Source organism: Anser brachyrhynchus (genome assembly GCF_964034855.1).
Source record: "Anser brachyrhynchus genome assembly, chromosome: 10".
Taxonomy (NCBI): Eukaryota; Metazoa; Chordata; class Aves; order Anseriformes; family Anatidae; genus Anser; species Anser brachyrhynchus.
In genome coordinates, this window is record NC_137705.1 from 17,751,061 (window position 1) to 17,771,107 (window position 20,047).

General features: G+C 34.9%; 2 protein-coding genes across 6 annotated transcripts in view; one reads left to right on the forward strand and one right to left on the reverse strand.

Moving 5' to 3' along the window:
- Positions 1-20,047, reverse strand: part of CENPP (centromere protein P) — a 137,870-nt gene that overhangs the window by 56,586 nt on the left and 61,237 nt on the right. The window lies entirely within an intron of this gene.
- Positions 1,866-19,925, forward strand: ASPN (asporin). The gene is made up of 8 exons (XM_080606686.1): positions 1,866-3,453; positions 8,442-8,712; positions 10,431-10,543; positions 12,775-12,988; positions 13,369-13,479; positions 15,783-15,876; positions 17,458-17,596; positions 18,696-19,925. Exons 2-8 carry the CDS (start codon positions 8,466-8,468, stop codon positions 18,891-18,893), a joined length of 1,116 nt encoding a protein of 371 aa, XP_080462812.1. The 5' UTR covers positions 1,866-3,453; positions 8,442-8,465; the 3' UTR covers positions 18,894-19,925.

Here is a 20,047-nt window from a genome sequence, read left to right on the forward strand (position 1 = left end):
AACATATGTGAAAAAGTACACGCCAATTAACAAGTCACAGTTAATTCATACATACTAATAAATAAATATGATTATTTAATATATTTACATATAAATACTGAAGAGTCAGGATGAACCACAGAAGCAGAAGAGTACAGTTTTTCTGAACTCAGCTAGTTTGAATGGTGTAGTTCAACTGCAGCAAAAACACAGCTAAACCCAAACTGTGGGACTGCACTCCACATGGGCTGCTTGTGAGCATGAAAGGAATATGTCATCTTATTAAAATGTGATGGGCAGTCTCCAAGACAGATTTTTGCAGTTGATGTTAGATTCATCACTTTATGTAAACCACATTTATAAACAGTGCTAGTCAATGAAAAAGTATTTGTTTTGCCTTACAATAACAAATATATACAAGATCCGCTTAAAAAAAAGACTGCAATGTAAGCATAACCCACATATGGCAGCATATGCTTGACTGCTCAAACATATCAAGTAGTAGAAACATAGTTACTTTTGATGAAGAAAATCAAGATAGCATTTTATTTCGATGCTGTGACAAAGTTAAACATAAAACACCATCCAAAATTTTTTCATTTGCAAATTTCACCACGGTGAAAGGCAGTATTCGGAACCACGGTTTCTTGGATATATTTCTGTCCTTTGACTCAGAAATTAACCTCCACTATTTGTAAATGTAAGTCAGACATTTTAAGGCAAGATAGAACTAATATTCTACCAATTCTTTCACTGCTGGAAATAAAAATCACTGAAAAGATCCAAAGATTGACCCCCAATAAACTTTTCCTTATTTAAACATACAATATACAGGAGAATATACATCCAGTTGCTAGACTAGTTTCTACTGGGAAGTCTCAAAATAAAACCCCAACACCATGGATTATATGACTATGACAGACATATTTTTCTGTCAGGCTGTTTAAAAACCAAATCTCATTGTTCATTCAACAGCAGTAGCAGTAACAGCATCTCCAACCGTATCACCTCCAGTCAATTGCTCTGTAACAAATCCAAGAAAGCATTGTTCCCTCAAAAGGCTGCAGCTACATCCTTTGACTAGCCACTACACATTCCACAGAAGTACACTGTAGTCTTACCTGAAAAAGTGAGAGGAGAATTGAACCTAGCACCTAGCATCAAGTCATTCATTTGCACGCTCCAGCTTTCATTCAGAACTCTACAATTCTCCTGCTGTGCTGGCTCATGTAGTGCCATCGGGTCCAAAAATTAAAGTATATTGGAAACAGGGATCCTGGAGAGAAATTCTGCAAGAGTAGTTAGTTTTTGTAAATTGGAAATATGCTGCAAATGTTTAAAAGAACTGGCTCATAAATTAGATTGAAAACCACTGGCCTATTTTAATTTTTAGTACTGCTATTAACAGCCAACATCTAAAGGTCAGAATTTGGTAGTCAAGTGACCTAAAAAGGTGACTTTGGGGTATTTTGTTTTAGAATGCAATCATATTCATAATGAAAATATGAAACCTGTATTTTGAAGTACTAAACAGCTTCATTACAAGAACAGTATGTCAATGGAAGCAATAATTGTTTCTATCATATTGATATGATAAATGGTACAAAATGAATGAATAATCCATTATAATATAGCACGGTGACATTTCTTCCAGATGCTCCTACCGTTCGTGTCAGCTTCATAAGTCCGGCTATGACTGACTTTATAGACATCGGAATGTGTTTCTATCATGAAAACCAACCAAAAATAGAGAAAAGTTTTAAAAATATCTAGCCAAAACTGAGATGTTGCTAAACACCAGGAACATGGAGCATTGCTGCAAACAAGGATCAACCAAAATTGTTGATTCAACACCTTAATATTGAAATAAGTGAAAAAGAAGAAACCAGCACATTCATATCACAACCCTCAGATTCCCCTCTCTTCTATTAAAGAGCCAAGAAAATGTTGGAGGTTTTTTTTAGATAGCAATTTAATACAAATTTGCTCAAGTAAATGCATCCAAACCAACCTATTCAAAACACAGGAGTGTTTGCTTAGGAAGCTTCAGTTTCTAAATACAGGCAAGAGAGTGCAGATATATGCAATTCGAGATTTCAAAAGAGTATAAGATCATCTCTCAGATTTTTACTTGGGAATATGATTGCTCTTGAAACTGTAATTTCATTCTTTGGGAACTGTGATAGGGAGAATGGTTCCATCATTCATCTACTGGAACTGGAGCACATGGAAAAACAATGCAGGAGGTAACACAAGCCTTATCTTGTTTGGTATGACAGCACCAAGGTTTTAATTTTGGGCATAGTATCTTTTTCTTCCTTAAGAAAATAACAGTAGACAAATTAACTAACATGTGACTTCAACTGTCATTTTGCAAGCACCACCACATTACACATAGATTAAAATAAAATTCCAATCTATTTTTTCTACAGCAAGATCAGAGTTTTAACCCTGAAAAGAACTAATTAAAGAAATAGATGTGTCAGATGTGCATGAAATCGGGTAGATATAATGTATTGTAAATTTAAAGACACAAACTCTGAAACTTCTGCTTTAGGTAAACTCAGTCATACAGTTCTGAAGCAGGCAGAAGTAGGCAGGCTACTCAAGGTAAACACCAAATAAAACAATTTCTGTGTGTTGTGCTGGGCGTATACAACAATATAAGCCATTGCAAATTCTCAGAGAATTTGTTTTAAGCTCACAACTTCACTCCTTATCACAGAATATTGTAAATACTGCCTGTTTCAAAACAAAGATATGCTTAATTTCTCTTATACAACAGAAGTTAACTGTATTGACTAATAAAACCAGATCTGTATTTTACGTGCTTGAACCATCTCCCCTAGTCAGACAATAGTCTACTGAAAGCAAGGGTAGTATTTATACAGCACTACACAACAAAGTACTAACTTTGTAACTTTAGAAAGGTTTGGTTACAAGCAGATCACTCACTACAGGCTATTGGTTTACCCTGCCAGTGGCTAAAATTTTATACTTTTATTAGTGGCATACTTTTTGAAGAATATCAACTAACAAAAGCATCAATAAGAAGTGTGATTCCATAGAAGGAATGACCTGAAATGGACCTCACTGTACTTCCAGTGGCCTGATGTCAACTATTATTAAACTACAGGTTTTACAAAGTCTTCCACTAGACGTCTAGAGTTAAGCCAGAAGTTTTGGCTGTCATACAGGCAGTGATGAAAAACATATGAGTGGTAACAAGTCGTCTTAATATCGTTCTTCAGTACAAAGATGGGCTAATCTGAAGCAGCAGTTTACTCGGGTGTCACCCAGGGTGCCAGGAGGATCAAGAAGTTTGGAAGTGGAATTTTTCTTTATACCTACTTTCCACTTCACAGCATTCAGCCTAACTTCCTTTCTCTCTCTTTTTTAAAAATGAAATAACTGGACAAAAAGATCTCAGGTGGATTATCACAGTGCTTCTGGAAGAACTATCAAACTTGCAAGGTATGTCCAGATTGAATACCTATTATATTTAAATAGCAATAAAGAATTAAGGAAGAGGTTGTCAGTCACTATGTGCATATTAGTATCATCAGTTAATCTAGAGTTAGAACTACCACTTTTTAATGAAACATTTGAAAATCTACTTTGCAGCTGAAATAATTCTGATTACTACATCTAGGCTGCCAGGCAAAAAAAGGCTACAGTGAACTGATTAACTCTTAAAGAAATACTTGTCATATCTTCTTAACAACTACCAAGAAACATTTTTCCTCAATTCTTACTAGTTATGAAAATTTGTTACATTTATAATAGTTGTTATACTTAAAACATAGTGTTAACTTTTGTAATTAGGTATTCAAGGAGGGCTTTTTAAAGTAGTTACCAGCAAAGTAATTGAAAATGACATATGAAAGTGATAAGCTTCTTGAAATGAAAATAACCTAAAAATGCTCTTAGATCATGTTCAGTAACACAAGTCAAGCAACATTTTCTATGAAAAGAAAATATTTTCTAAACATATCTTAGTTTATAAACAAGCTATTCATCATTATACGACAGTTTCAATATTGGACTATTTCTCAAGAAACAATAATTTTTCAGTAATCTAACTAACAAAAATATTACCTCCTGGTTTTAATTAAGCAACTTAAAAAGTCAGTAGAGAGTAGACAAAGAGTTAAACAGAAACATTTATTTCTGGAATGGGACAATGACTAATAGAACCAGAACTATTTTTAAATATAGCTTTCAAAACAGCTATGGTCTTGCCTTTCTTTGGACAAAATCTGTGCACAGTGCAATGATTTGTGTTATTAATGAACACAGGGATTTTTCTCTGCCTCTGAAAAGATCACCAGTGTATCACTTAAACGTTTCCTTTTCAGAAACAATGCCACAGGAAATTTGCCTCCCTACACCACCAGAAGTAATTTCTAAATATAATTCTCAGACTTTTTAAGTCTTAAATCCTTACCTATTAACTCCTTCAGTGTTGCAACTGGTAAGACAACAAATGCAACATACTGCAGTACTGCCAAGGAATCCAGACTTTTTTTTTTTTTTTTTGCATGCAGACATCCCATACTAGCAACATAACTTCCGTCCCCATAAAGAGTGTTTTTCATTCCATAATTCATGTTTAGAATTTTCATGTCACTGAACTGTTGCCCATTTATGTGGGAATTTCCCACACAGTCTGTAAATAGTTTTAATCATATTCACGTCCTATGAAATCACCTGCATTTCATCAGTTCTAGATGATAAATATCCTAAATTAACAGCAGAAAGTTTGTATCTTCCACATGCTATTTGGCATTCTGTGTTTTGGCAAAGATAATCACATTGGTGAAGATAAATATGCCCCAATCAATAATCACAGCATTTTCAGGATTGTTACATACTCAGAGAAACAAAGTCAGCCTCACAGCATTTCTACGTGTAAAGTGCACTCTCCAGATCCAGTTACCTCACTTTGGGGTGCCTTGTGTTCTAGTGAAAAGGTGTTTGTTATTCAGAAGTTTTTAGTACCAAAGGAAAAGGAGAATTGCTACAAAAATGCAATGTCGTGAGCTCTCCCTGAATGCATTTGTCTAAACAAGAGTCATCGTTTCAGGTTATTATTTAATAAAACACCTGAGTCTGTCTAGCAGCTTGCCTACATCAAAAACGACTGTCACAATCTCTTATCCTTCTTCCTGTTTAGCATTCCTTCCCCTTAAGCCAGGCTGTTCCCACCCATTGCTTTGCACTGGCTCTGATACCAGACTTATTTAGTTTGTTTACCTGGAAAGAATATGTGTTTTTTTCCTTGCTCACATCAGTTTTCTGCTGGTTTAGTGAGTTCAATCAGCTCAGTGAGCAGCCAGAATAGAAGAGCTGGTCTGAGAGAATAAAATATTTGTCTTGGAGCTGAACCAGCCTGAAGCGGCAGTGTTGAGACATTAGTACTGTTGTATTCATGAACTATGTTTTCTGAAACAACTGGTTAAATATTTAATTAATTTATCATGGTAAAATAATTAAAGTATTTAAAGAAAGGTCTTTACAAACTTGAATTTTAGACTTTCATTTTTTAGCTTCTCTTATTCTTGAAGTTTAAGCATGCAGAAATTTTGTACAAGTGCTTTGAGATGAGCTACAGTCAGAGCATTTCTACAGAGACCTATCAACAGCTGTTTACTGGGAGATTCAAAAACTCAGCCAGGAAAAAAAAAAACACATAAAACCTCCATAAAGCCACATGTAGTTCTTTGGCCAATGCAACGCTGGAGTCAAACTTGGTTGCTGCTGCTAGCTACAAAGTCAATACGTAATAAGGATCTCCTAATGACAAAAAGGGAAGACGAAGCAAAGGATTTTTCTCTTTCCTAAAAAAATGTATCATAACTCAGGCTTTGTTCTACAGAGAGACTTGTTTTCCCAAAATTTAACTTACATGAATAATATATTTCATCAATGGCATATTGCAACACTACTTTTGTAGAGGTGTTTGTGAACAACAGCTATTTTTTAAAAGCTGATATTGGCCACTTCTCCAGTTGCAGCCTCAACCTTTTCATAGTTTGAAATCATGATAAGTTTTTTGAACATCTGAAAGGAAAGATGCAATCCATTTGCTACGTGTGCAAGCATGGAAACAGATGCAACAGAAACCATATCAATGGTTTCACAAGGCAACTTCCTAAGCACCATAGCTGGACAAGCATTTCAGGAATATACGTGAAAGATTATTGTTTAGGTACTATAAAACTATGCATCTAGTGCCTATCACAATTAGAAGTCATCAGGGACTTAGCAACTAGACATCCCATGACAAGATATACACTCTGAAGCTTGATATCTTATGTACACGAACTGTACAACACTGAATACAGGTCAGTCAATTCGGAGCTAAACAGCCAGGGGAAGACCAGCTTAACTGCCTATCTTGGAAAACCCAGCCACTAAAGCACTTGTCCAAGAACAAGAAGAACTCAGAAATCTGAAAGGCTTCAAACTCCTCATCTCTTCAGCATTTCATATGACAAAAGTGTTGGAAATTTTGATGGTTTTGCTGAGGCTGAAATACAAGATTGATAGGAACAGAGAGTCAAAATATGTACAGCCAAACAAGGCTGCGGTTCTCTCCAAACAAACAAGTGTAGGTTCCACATCTTGATCTCCACACCATTTATTTTTGTTGACACTTCCAAGAAAACACATTGCATAGGATTGCAAGTACAACTATAGAATTCTTTCTAGGAGCAACAGTACTTTGAACACATAGAAGAATACACGGGAAAATAGATGTGAACGTTCTAAGAGGCTGCTAAATCAGTAAAAGAAACCATACTCAAATAAGCACACAACTGGAAGATGACAATAGATATTAAATTCAGAGTCACGCGTTGCATACCTGAAAGATACAATGTGTACTGTGCTTTTGCTTTCAGACATGTATTTGAGGTAAAGAGGTTACTTTCTTCTCTTTGAAATGGCAAATTTTATGTAATCTAAATACTGTTAGGTTTTATCATTTTAAACACCCTGAAAACTACACAATTACACTAGTAGAATGTATGCAATACACAGCATTTTAACATAGTTAAGAACCCTATATAAGAAACATCAAAATCATCTTGGAAAAAAATAACACAATAAAATCCCCCAAAGTCTGTATAAGCCAAGTCAACACGCTTGTACAAACCAGTGTACTCCTTTTCCTGTGATTGAGAACCAATCACAAAAGGTCTACATAAAGATATCTTTCAGCTATAAACAGATCAACAAGTGTATAATTAGGTGATCAAACAAGAATTGACATCCGTTTAGTATTTCCCTAAAGAGATCTATGATAGTCTAAACAGATAGTTTTATAAACAGGATATGCATAATAAAATTTACAATAGCCTCTCTTGGTTTGCACAGCTTACTGTAACATCCAAACTGCTTCCTGAATTGGGCTTGAGAAAAGCGTAGAGTTGAGAGCTGAATTTACGCTGTTTCTTTTAACGATAGTTGGCTTGTGAAAAAAACACTTTACTCACCCTTTACGATAATCTCTGAAAATACTCCAAGAGAAGTCTTAGAGGAGCAATTAATTCATCAGTTTCTACTTGCTAACAGTTGACTAACTCTCATCTTAGTGAATCCCCATATGAAAGAGTCTGAAAACATTCAGGCAAGCACAGCTAATGAACCATTTCAGGTTGACACTAATTACTTCTTTTATAAACACTACTCCAAAATCACCAATTAAAGAGCAGCAACCAGTATCTCCAACAAGAGAAAGGCCTTTTTGACCAGACGTTCCCCACCAGTACCATCTGGCAGAATTCCTGTGACCTGATGAGATCCCTCATTTCTGGTACCTACCTTGCTCACAGGGTTTCTTACATACTCAAAAGCAATTTCTAACCAAAATGTCACATATGTATAGCTAATAGAACTTAAAATTACTTTTTGTAACTTCAAGATGACAATGCATGGCTGTCTTATTTAGGCCAAGTTCCCTGAGGCACACAGTCTAGTTCATGAGACCATACTGCCAACCTCCTTCTCAGCAACATTTATACACAGAGTTAAAAAACAGTGGAAAAGGGGAGTGGAATCCTCAAACTCCAACCCACATCATTAGGATTTGCAGTACAAAGACAGAATTTAGTCTATATTGGCTTCAGTGTTGGTATGTTTTTTCATAAGTGGAGAGAAGCTAATTGCTCATACCTGATGCTTTATCTCCTTGTAGCATTGGATGTCCTGGCCATAACATCTAACACTAATAGTAATAATAGTAACAATAGTAACAATAATAGTTTCAATAATTTTATACTTTTATATTTTAAATATTCTTTAACCTTCATATACTAATTAAACTCTAATATTCATAACAGACCATTTTTCAGGTAAGTGAAGATACTTTTGTGAAAACAATACTTTTGTTTGCTTTTTCACTTGCACTGATTCTTGTATTAGGGTTTTTCATTTGTTTGTTTACTTTCCCATTCAAGGTTGACTATCCTGATTAAGAAGACATGAAAGAGTACACACTTCTTCTCTTCTTGGCACTGTGCTCTGCTAAATCTCTCACTGGTCCTTCATATTTTACACTAAAGAATATGATGCTTCAAGACATGGAAGAAGAGGAAGAAGATGACGATGATGACAATTCTCTGTTTCCAACCACTGAACCAATTATACCACTGATTCCTTTTGATCTATTCCCAACATGCCCCTTTGGATGCCAGTGCTACGTGAGAGTTGTCCATTGCTCTGATCTAGGTAAGAATTAATTAGTGTGCCTGCTGCCCATTGGGTTCTCCTGTGGAGAAGAAGTTTTTCCTTTTGAAGGATGAGTTCTACAGCTCCAATTCTACGGCACACCTTCACATGTTCCTACACTAGTCATTTCCAAAAGAAGCTTACGCTATTTTTCCAATCAGGCTTGCAAACAACATCAGCTGCGCCAAGCACTTTTTACAGAATAAATGTTTCCCAGACTTAATATGTATCAGTTCAGAAAATTAATAAACTCCTATAGCCACCTTCCAGTAACAATGACTTTTATTGATAACAGCATAGAATGGAAAGGTATTTAGAAAATCTAATAAGTAACTGTAAAATATCTAACTAAATTCTTGTCTTTGTTAATAGGCACATACAACCTGCACAGCTTTTTATCCACTAAGAGAGCAATCTCAGAATGCGAAGATGCTAATATATTAACATTTTTATTGTACTGTCTGCTGCTTCTTTTGCTTCCATGATATTATGTCCAGAGGAGCACAAAAATTTCCTGCACCTTCTGTTTGCATCAGACAAGCTCTTAATTAGTCCCCTCTCTCAGAAAAGACTACTGCTACAGTACTTCACTTACAATTACAAAGCAATGGGTCAAATAACAAGAAAGGACAGCAAAGGAAAAATAGGCCATAAATAAACCACAATTAAGTTATAAAGCAAATACACAAATGGGATACAACTATTTGCTTAGCTTAACTTCCATTACAACTGCACATCACTGGTAACAACATTTTAAACAAAGGCAAACCTGCTACTGTTAACTCATTCCTTAATGTTCAAAATCCCTAAGTATGAATTCATTATTGATTGCTCCAATTATAATTAGTTTTCACTGAAATTTTCCAATGATTCAGGGTAGTCAAAGGACCATGCTCCTGCCACTAGCACAGCTGCAATGACATTTATTCTTGTTACAGCTCTGCCACCATCCTAAAATTAATTCTAGACTCCTCATATCTTAGAAACATGAAGTCAATACATGATTTTTTTATTTTTTATTTTAAAATATGCCATTATTAAGGAATCAAAATATCAAGTTACTGTCCCTTGGTAGTCTCCTCTGCTGAGTCAGGACTTCAGATGGCATGAACTGGAGTGGTTTTGTAACTGAACAGTAAATGTGACTGGGGAATTTGTACAACTGGTAATCGAGTACTGGAAGCTGGAAGCCTACAGTTTGGCCTCTTCTACCAAGAACACATTTCTCAGCCCTGATGTTAACTGTGTGGCTATTTAAGCAACTGACCGGTACAACAGATGCTGAAGGCAGAGAGGAGCATGCAAAGGCAGAGCAGAGATCGCTTAAAGCTACAGCAACAGCCCTGTTTCCAAAGAGCCAGCAACTACAGCTTATCAGAGGACTGCTTTCTCCAGGGACTTCACCAGCTTTCATGCAGAACAAGCTGTGCTCTGAAGCTGCTTATTTCTCAGATGCAAGGAGCACATAATGAGCACCCCATGTAAGCTTTTAATTGCTAGGAGTAGAAGAAATTATCCACACATTGTTGTCATCCGTTCCTACATAATTAGTTCCTCTCAGTATCGAAGTATTCCCTTCTGTCTTGTGCTTTATGGCTGCATTTTCTTTCCCATCCTAGTTATCAACAATCTTACTGTGTTTTTCCATTTAGTAGTTAATTTCTTTGGACATCTACATAGTCCTGAACTGTTTCTGTTTCTCTCACATACTTAATTAGGTTTGACATCGATACCTCGCAACATTCCATCGGATACGCGTATGATCGACCTTCAGAACAACAAAATTAAAGAGGTCAAGGAAAATGATCTCCAAGGACTTGTATCACTTTACGTAAGCTTGCTATTTTCCAATTTTGAAATCTTATTTAGCAATTTCAAATATCTTGATACTTTTAAAATATAAATGGTATTTTTCTTCCCCAACAGTACCCATAAAAACACAGTCTGATGTCTGCATATTTGGCTGCTCACACATAGTAAGCAGATTACTTTGATCTGTAAGAATTATGTTAAAAATCCAGAAAATGTACCAGGTGTATCTTATCAAAAAGATCCTCCAGATTTGTTCAATCCTAAGCACGCACAAGAACAATCCTTACATTTTAAAGGCCGTAAGGCAAGTGCTCCTTTTAATCTAATTAGCTGTAAAATACTAGAAAGAACAGGGGAGAAACAGAACTGTGTTTTCTTAGGGCATTTTCAAAAGCACACAGTATACAATGAATAGATACACCACTGAAACCGGGGTTAAAAATCCAATTGACCTGAACAGAAGATGTACCAGCAATTAATTACTGAAAAAGTCATGTGCTTTACTACAGTTTTTTTAACATGCTCAAGCAGAGATGTACAGACAGACTTGAAAATAAGTAGCAATGGCAACTGATAAATCTAGAGTTGCAATACACAATCCTTCCTTTTTAGAAAGAGAAAAAAGATTCTCAGAGGACCAGAAAGGGAGGTTAAATCTGTTTTGGAACACAATTTCCACAAGATGTCACTCTAGATTCAGAACCAACAAATACTGACAAATTTCAAAATTTTCATTGTAAAAATGAAAAATATGTACCACAAATTATAGAAAATTAAAGAATTCTATTCCACATTAGAAAGACATGAAATACATGTTAAACCAATGTAAAACAAATCCCTTTTAACTCTATTTGGTTTCTGAGCAAGAACAGAAAATTTACTGGATCTAAACATTTATGAATTAGCTTTTAAATTAGTATGGGTTAAACTAGGATATAAAAAGCAGGAATCATATAAATTCATCATTTACAACAAAATGTTTCCAGTTCCCCTTAAGTGTCTCACATTTGGAAACAACTCAACAGGGTTTATTTTCATGAAAGCGCTAGTAGACATTAAACCTCCAAGGACTGAGCAAGTCACTGGAATACATCAGGAATCACCACATTATATATTAGAGTCACCACTTAATTATGTGATAACTGAAAACTGTGAGCTGCTTCGATTTTTCTCATCAGTTACCTTGTGATTGATTACGTGGCAAGACCGAACAGAATTTTTACAAAAACTAAGTCCTCTTCGTACTACTTGTCTGAGCACTAGTATCCTTTGCAAAGCCACAGATGGCAGTATGGATTAGGAAGGAAGCATTTCCAGTTTATTTCCTTAAGCTATCTTCATTTTTACTGGGAAAAAGATTAATTCTGTTTTGCTCTATTTTTTTTTTTTTTTACAACTCCAGTGAGAAGATGAATTGCCAACAGCTCAAAGACGCGAAAAAGGAATGAAAATTAGTAGTTGATACAGTCTATTAGTCTGTACAAAAATACAGAGATGTGATCTGACATGCAAAATAATTTGATATAAGTCATGATTTTTTGGATGTGCTTACTCATTGCATGATCTCTGATAATGAGATTATCACTCACTAGCAGTTTATATAAAAGCACTTAGTAACAAAGAATAAAAAAGTCCAAAAAAGAACTGGTGTACTGTACAGTCAAGAGAGATGCTCAAATTCACATGAGCTGAAAAATTATGGCAAATATGATATATGTTCATGGACGTCTATCGGTTGTATACAGACATTAACTTGTAAGAAAATCAGATATAAAAAAAACTTTTATGACAGCATAATTATGTTGCAAAATAAAAATCAAGTTCTGAGTCTTGAGAATTTGTCTGCATTAAAGTACAACAACAAAAGAATATAACCCTAGTCCAACATCACAAAAGATATGAAGACAAACATCTTGTTTTACTAATTCTTCCCATTACCATTGGCAGGGTACCTTGTCAGGTCTGACTATTTGATCTCTACCTTCTAGTTGATGTTCCAGCTTCAGGGTTCTTTTTTGTTCTTCACAATGATGTGAAATGCCAAATAATAAACAAAGTTTTGTTTTAACGAACAAAAAGGGGGGGGGGGGGGGGGACACAGATACATTTAGTAAACAAGTTTCAGTGCCAGAGTTTGGTATTTTAGAAAAATATTTAGTTGTTAAATTACATACGAAATTCAAGTTTGCATCATAATAACGTACTTGTACAGAGAAATTTTCTTTGTATTGCTCTTCCCATATGTCATAGGCACTGGCTTTGAACAACAATAAAATATCCAAGATCCATCCAAAAGCCTTTCGACCAACAAAGAAGTTGCGACGACTGTATTTATCTCATAACCAGCTAACTGAGATCCCAACAAATCTACCAACAACTTTAGCAGAGCTCAGGATTCATGCTAATAAGGTTAAGAAAATTCACAAGGATGCATTTAAAGGAATGAAGTCTTTACATGTTTTGGGTAAGCCTAAGTAGAAAAGAAAACTTCCTTATCAAGAAATTAAGATATTATATACAATTTTCATTCAATTATTTCCCCAATGTGGAATTTCCTCTTAAAGAGATATCTATGCTATAGAAACTATAATTCATTGTTTAAATTCCGCTTGAAGGTGCTAGGTAGGTAAAGTTTCTGGGAACCCTACAAGTCTAGTTAGACAGCCTTTATTCACTGAAAGCTGTCACTACCATCCTCTAGAACAGGTAATCAAAGTTAAACATCAATACTTTTTCAAAACACTAGTGTTAGTAAATAAAATACAATCAGTTATTTATGACCTAGTTTAACATACCCCAAATTCCTATGCCATAAGGACGTTATTTTTTCTCCCCCTTCAACAGAAATGAGTGCAAATCCTCTTAACAATGACGGAATAGAGCCAGGGGCTTTTGAAGGAGTAAATATCTACCACATAAGAATTGCAGAAGCTAAATTAACTTCAATTCCTAAAGGTATGCTTTGTTTTACCTTTTCTATTTTACCTATGCTAGTTTATTCTTACATAAAATGCTTTCATATCTATAGGATTGTTAAAAATTTCATACATTGTTTTCTATTGTTCATCCCCTCCAAACCCCCCTCCAAACCACCTCCTGTCCTCATTTTTTCTTTTCTGTACATGGCACCCAATTCTGCACCCTGTGGCACGCATACATGGAGATGCTCTCCTGGCCCCTCTCCTGCCCCCTCCTTCTGGCAGGCAGTCTGGTCCATCACCCAGAGGCTTTTCTCATGAGAAATATGTGAAAAAAACCATAGGCAGCACCCACTTCTGGTCTTTCACATCAACTTCTCAAAACTCTTTACAGAGAAAGGATAAAACCTGACACTTGGCCTGGGTCATAAGGGATACAGAATTCCCACTTCCTTTATGCATTTAATCAAACCCAAAACCTTCAATTTTGAATGTTTCAAGTGACTTTCTAGCTCTGCAATATAGCCAGCCCAACAGCAACTTCATGCAAAAAACAGAAGTAAAACCACAGAATTTTGTAAGTCTTTTGGTGTGTTTTTCTAAGTGAAATTTATTATTAACTTTTCAATTAAATCCAGTGTAACATACTACAAAATTAAATCACTCTTCCATGTAGAACAATTAATTTCTTGATTTGGAGTAATAATAAATTAAAACACTAATTTTAGAAACCATATACCTCTGCATAAGAGAAGTAGGTGTCTATTTTTTTTTAACAAAACCAAAAAGCTGCATGAAAGAAGTCAGTACAACACTCTACATGCCTTTTCTGTAGCTCAACACAGTATGCAACCAAATTCTCATGATTTTGCACTGCTAAAAACAGCTAGGTAACAGAAAAAGGGAGGAAAATAAGCATAATACCTTATATTACATCATCCTTCTGCTTACAGGGAAAGTAAATGCTAGCCCCTAATATATTTATTTCTGGATCATTCAGATAAAGAAATAACTCGTTTCTTATTAAATTTAGTCTCTTCTTCAAGAAAGATCAGATCTAAAACACATCAGTATAGAAGAATGCTAAAACAAACAAATAAACAAAAACCTCACTCCAGTTCTTAAGATGAGGTAGTTTTAGGATCAGAAACTACCTGGCTGCTTACGGTAACACTCCCAAACCGAAAAAAAAAAAAAAAGACTTTCCTCCAGTATCATCATAATAGCATCTCTTGTCACTTATCGGAAGGAAACATACACACAGAACAATACAGATTTTCGCTTTGTTAAGGAGAAATATCCTCCAAGGAAATACAGCACGAGTTCCAACATGTGGGCTCAAACCGTAGCATCTTAAACCAGCAGGAATTCATGATGAGGACATTCTACACAAATGGAAACAGAGTACAGGTGGGGAATCTTCCTTCTTGATATGAACTCAGGCACAAGCAGCACCCTGTGGAACTGTAAATGGGAATGTAAACTGGGGGAAAAAAAAAAACATGAAAGCATGTCAACCAGCATAAAGACAGGCTGTAAAACACAGCCCTTTTCTTCAGTATTCCTGTCTCAGCTAGGGCTGCAACAAGCAGCAGTGGGAGCAGTGCTCTCCTCAGCCATACTAGGACCAGAAAGAGGTGGTTTGTCTTGCTTGGTGTCAGGGAGCTGTCAAGACAAATGCTAGCAAAACTGAAGGTAAGATCAGCAAATGGAAACGTCACTGCCTTCCTTTGCCCTCACTAACAGGATTTTGCACAGAAGATTTCCTGTCTTCTGGCCCATTCACAGAGCACACAACCAGCAGTTCTGAACTGGGACTACTTGGCTCCACGTGAGAAAATGGTTTGCATACCAGCATGGAAAAGAACATAGCAGATACCTCACTGTGCTCAGACAAGTCCAAAAGCTTTCCTCACAGATCAGCTGTTAAGAGCTATAATGGAGCAATTGCTACCTCCCTTGGAAGAAAATACGCCCCTACAAAAAAAAGTAAAAATCACGGGTTCCACAGGAGTAGGAATTTGACTACCAATTGTTAAATAATTGCACATAACAGCCAACTGACAAGTTTGAAAATCTTAATATTAGCATAGGCACTTTTTTTTTTTTGCTTTTTTAAAAGTTTCTATTTTAAACAAAGTCATATGGATTTTTTTTTTTAAAGTACCATGCCTGTACCCAATACCCATTCCTTCTTTGACTGAGACAATCCACCCAAGACTCTTCACCCAACTCCACACAAATGAAAGGAATGTTGGGAATGTAATAAATACTGAAAAAAAAAAAATCTGATAAATAAGTTGTTTGATTTTTCTCATGCTGAGCATTTTTCCCCATCAGAATTACCTTCAAGCCTACTAGAACTGCATTTAGATGACAATAAGATCACAGCAGTTGAAGTTGAAGACTTTAACCGGTATAAAGACCTTCAAAGGTAAAATTCTCCTGCAGAATGCTTTTATTTGATAAAAGGTCCAACCTGGCAGGACCTCTTATTCAGTACTCCTCTTGTAAATAGGAGAAAAGAGAATTCAAATGTGTAAATGTTTTAATATGAACTGCCATAAATAAGACCAAACCTTAAATGTACATATAGAAACATCGACCGTGTTATTGCATCTTACTTGGAATTCTGAGTAGAAGTGTATGTTAGGAACAGCATCTGATTCCAAAATGTAATCAGCAAATTCTTGCCTCGTGGTGTCTGGAGCAATGTATCATGTTCTTTATATAATATCTCATAATGTGCTGGTAGTAATGCGCCACAACTATGTACTGCGTGCATACTCAGAGTACATGAGCCTTTGTGGTCACAACATTTATCAACAGTATTTAGTATTTTCTCTAGCCTGTTCCCTACCAGGCCCAGGCCTTTTAACTCCTTTTTCACTCATCTCACAACCCCCCACAAAAAGTGGCCTTCTTGCCACTAACTTTATAGGATTTAAGAGCCCTAATAGCTTTTTAACCCCAGAGAAGGCCTAAGTGAATTGGAAAGAGACACTCCACACACATTGCGAAGAAAAATAAAAAAGGATGGCATGAAAAGGGAAATTTGAGTCTTGTGTATACAAATACCTGGGAAAACTGGCAAATTATAAGAGAAATAAATTCAGTTCCTGAAAATTAGCTTGAGAGAAACAAAGGAGTTGGTAAAGGAAACAACTTGATAGCTGTTTCCACATGTGATGGGGTTGAACAAAAATAAATGTTTCTGAGGAATGGATCATGGATGTAAGACAAGAGAAGGAAGTTCTATCTCTAAAGCTCAGTTAAGTACTCTGAAAATATGGCTGCGCAGCACTGAATTTTCAATTTGGTAATAGAAAGAAATACCAAAGAACTACCAAATGGCTTTTGAATATCACCTTCAGTTTTTGAAGAAATTAAGACAGAAAGGAGAAAAAGGGGTCTGCAGGATGAGTCGTGACAGCAGCTCCATCTGGCCTAAGTCTCCACCTTCTGAATCACCTTCCTAGCAACACAGGCTGAAGGCTTACACCAAAAAAATCTAATTAAAGCCTGATTAAGAAAAACGTGGAAGTAGGAGAGAGGATAGTCCTGCTTATTTTTAAAATATAATGGTTTTGACTAAGCTACAAATATTACTGTTTCTTTACAAGACTTGCTCTTTGCCTATTTATTAGAACAACACATTTTGTTACTGAATGAGTATATTTTCTACCTACACTACCTGATAAAAGGGCATAGCTTATTTTACAAGCAGATTTGTTGATGTTTATCATTAACTCTTGCACTAAGATAAAAAAGCCTGCAGACAAAACCTGACAATTGCTCACATCTGGCTAGCTGCTGTCCTTTAAAGGGAGACTGAACTATGAAAAAAAATATTTATTATGTCAATGGTGGTTTTCTTTCCATCAGAGGTAAGATTTCATCATCCTTCGCCAGTTATTTTTTCCCATGTGTACTCCTGTGAATTTCAAACTTTAAAAAAAGCACGCTCTTGAATGCTGTTGTAAATCTCAATCTTTAATTAAACATTCTTTTCTAGGCTAGGCCTTGGGAATAATAAAATCAAAGATGTGGAAAATGGAAGTTTTGCCAACATACCAAGTATCCGTGAAATCCATCTTGAAAGAAATAAGCTCAAGAAAGTTCCTCCTGGATTACCCGATCTGAAGTATCTGCAGGTCATATACTAAACTTAATAGAAGGCTTTGGGAGTTACAAGTTGTTTGATTTTCACACAGCTATATTGATTAGGAAAATAATTAAAAATCATAATTAACTGTTACTTAGGTATTTTGACAAGCCCCTCATATTAGGAAAAGCTGAAAGCATATATGTCCTTAAAGAAATTAGCTGAAACAGCAAGAACTATAAGTAAGAAAAAAAATATATATATATACTACACACAGAAGATATGTTTGCAAAAAGTTTGTTATAGATTTGTTATAGTTTTCATTAATATGAAATATGCTAATGCAAGCTGGAATGGAAATTTTTCCTTTCCTACACTGAAAAATCTTAAATCCAAATAAAATTCTTTATAAGGCTGAAATGACCATACAAGATTTAAAAATCTTTATATAGAACATATCTATTTGGTAAAACCTTTTACCTCTGAATATCACTTCTTTCCATGTCTCATTTCACTTCTAGTTAAAGGAAAATCTTTTTATATATGTATGTACATGTATATATATATATATATACACATAAAACATCAACTTGTAATGTAAATGTAGTTATATTACATATAGCAAAAGAATTTTCACCAATGTACTTAAATTCAAAATTCTACTACCAATCTTTTTCTTTATTTTTTAACTGATTTAAGCAACATCAGCATTAGACCGGTCTATTTGTAAAAGCACTCTGACAAGTCTCTCCTAATATCAAATTTTCTAGAGACTATTTTTATGAAATGTATGAAATCATTGAAAATTTGCATTATAGGAGAATATAATACTATAGTATTGTAATTATTACTACAAGAGAACATAGAATTGCATTTTAGGATAATATTCCATATGAACAGAGTTGAATTATTCTGGCAACACACTAATAAAATACCATGTAACTTTTTTTTGTGTGTAATGGGAGAGATTGTGACAGGTGGGAAACATTTTCTAAAAACTTAACACGAAATTTTCACTCTGGATATTAAGAGTTTATATCCAACTGTTCTTACAGCAAACCTTAGTTATCTATGTAATAATGAATGTTTAGACATTTTCCTCATTTACATACTGAACTACTGTATTTTACTGTTTGTTATTGTTGCAGGTTGTCTTTCTTCATTCTAATCACATTGCAAAACTGGGAGTGAATGATTTCTGTCCAACAGGAAGAAGAAAGAAGAAAGCATTATATAGTGGCATAAGCCTCTTCAACAATCCTGTAAAGTACTGGGAGGTTCAGCCTTCAACTTTCCGTTGCATTTTAGGCAGAAACAGTGTGCAACTTGGAAATTTTCTGAAGTGATACTAAAGTTGGGCATTTCAAAAAGTAACCTGTCAAAATCAGTTCTACATTACTTGAAATTTGTTGAAAAATGTCAATTTTACAGTATTTAATCAGTTTACAAAGTATTTACTATTTCAGAGAGAATTAATTAGAAACAATATTTTAGTAGGATCCATTGTCTTCTTTGACAATGTTCAAGCTAATTTGAATAATTTAAGCAAAAATTTTTATATCTCATGGAAGGAGTCTTGGAAGCGGAACTGGAAACTGTATTTGGTGTTTCCTGTAATTGATGTTAAATATTTTACTTTAGTAACATAGTTTTGACATATTCTTTCTTTAAAATAAATTCTAAAAATCAAGTGGAAACAACTTTTTCCACAGTAAGGACCTTTTCCTCTGCTAGAAAGTATTGAAAGAAAAGCTGCAAAAAATCTGTGAAAGACAACTTCTTTTGCCATTTCTGATAATCAGTACACAGGCAAATATGCAATAAGAAGGTACAGTATTGTGAGGTCTTTTGTTTCTAAACTAGAACATGTTTTAATTTGTGAGATAAAAGTGGTTTTCATATCCAGAACTACCACATGAAAACACTTAAAAGTTTTTGGTATTTATTCCTGCAACGTTAATAGGGAAATGTCCAATGTTTTGCTATCAGTATAATTTGATGCACTCTGAACATTAAAAAGTAGGATTCAAGATTTATCATATGCTTTAAGCTTAATAGGAATGTTTATTAAACTCTCTTTAGGCCAGCACAAATATTTTCTTGTATCTATAATAATTGTAATCATGTTTTTCATTTATTTTTTTTCTTCCTTTATATTTTGACCTCACACGGGTTAAGAATCCCTTGTTAACGTTAGTAACTATCCTAAAATTGCTGAATGCAAGCACATAGCTGGAACTCAACTGCCCTGACTTCTTCCGTAGGTCAGCACACAGAATTCTCAATACTGACAGTACTGTATAAAATGGATATTTTATATATCTATTTAGTGTATATTTGCTATTGGGATTCAAAATAAATTAAATAAATTTAAAGAATACTTGCATTTGTATATTTCATTCTATGATAGATCATGTCAAAACATCCAGAGGTTACATCCAAACACCTTTCTGACTCTCTCCTCTAGACATTTTCTCTGTTCTTCTTTTTTCCAAATATA

Coding starts and splice junctions, on each gene's coding strand:
- ASPN (XM_080606686.1), top strand. CDS start 8,466: ATGAAAGAGTACACACTTCTTCTCTTCTTGGCACTGTGCTCTGCTAAA. Junction 12,989..13,368: donor GAAGTCTTTACATGTTTTGG/GTAAGCCTAAGT, acceptor CCCCTTCAACAG/AAATGAGTGCAAATCCTCTT. Junction 15,877..17,457: donor CGGTATAAAGACCTTCAAAG/GTAAAATTCTCC, acceptor ATTCTTTTCTAG/GCTAGGCCTTGGGAATAATA.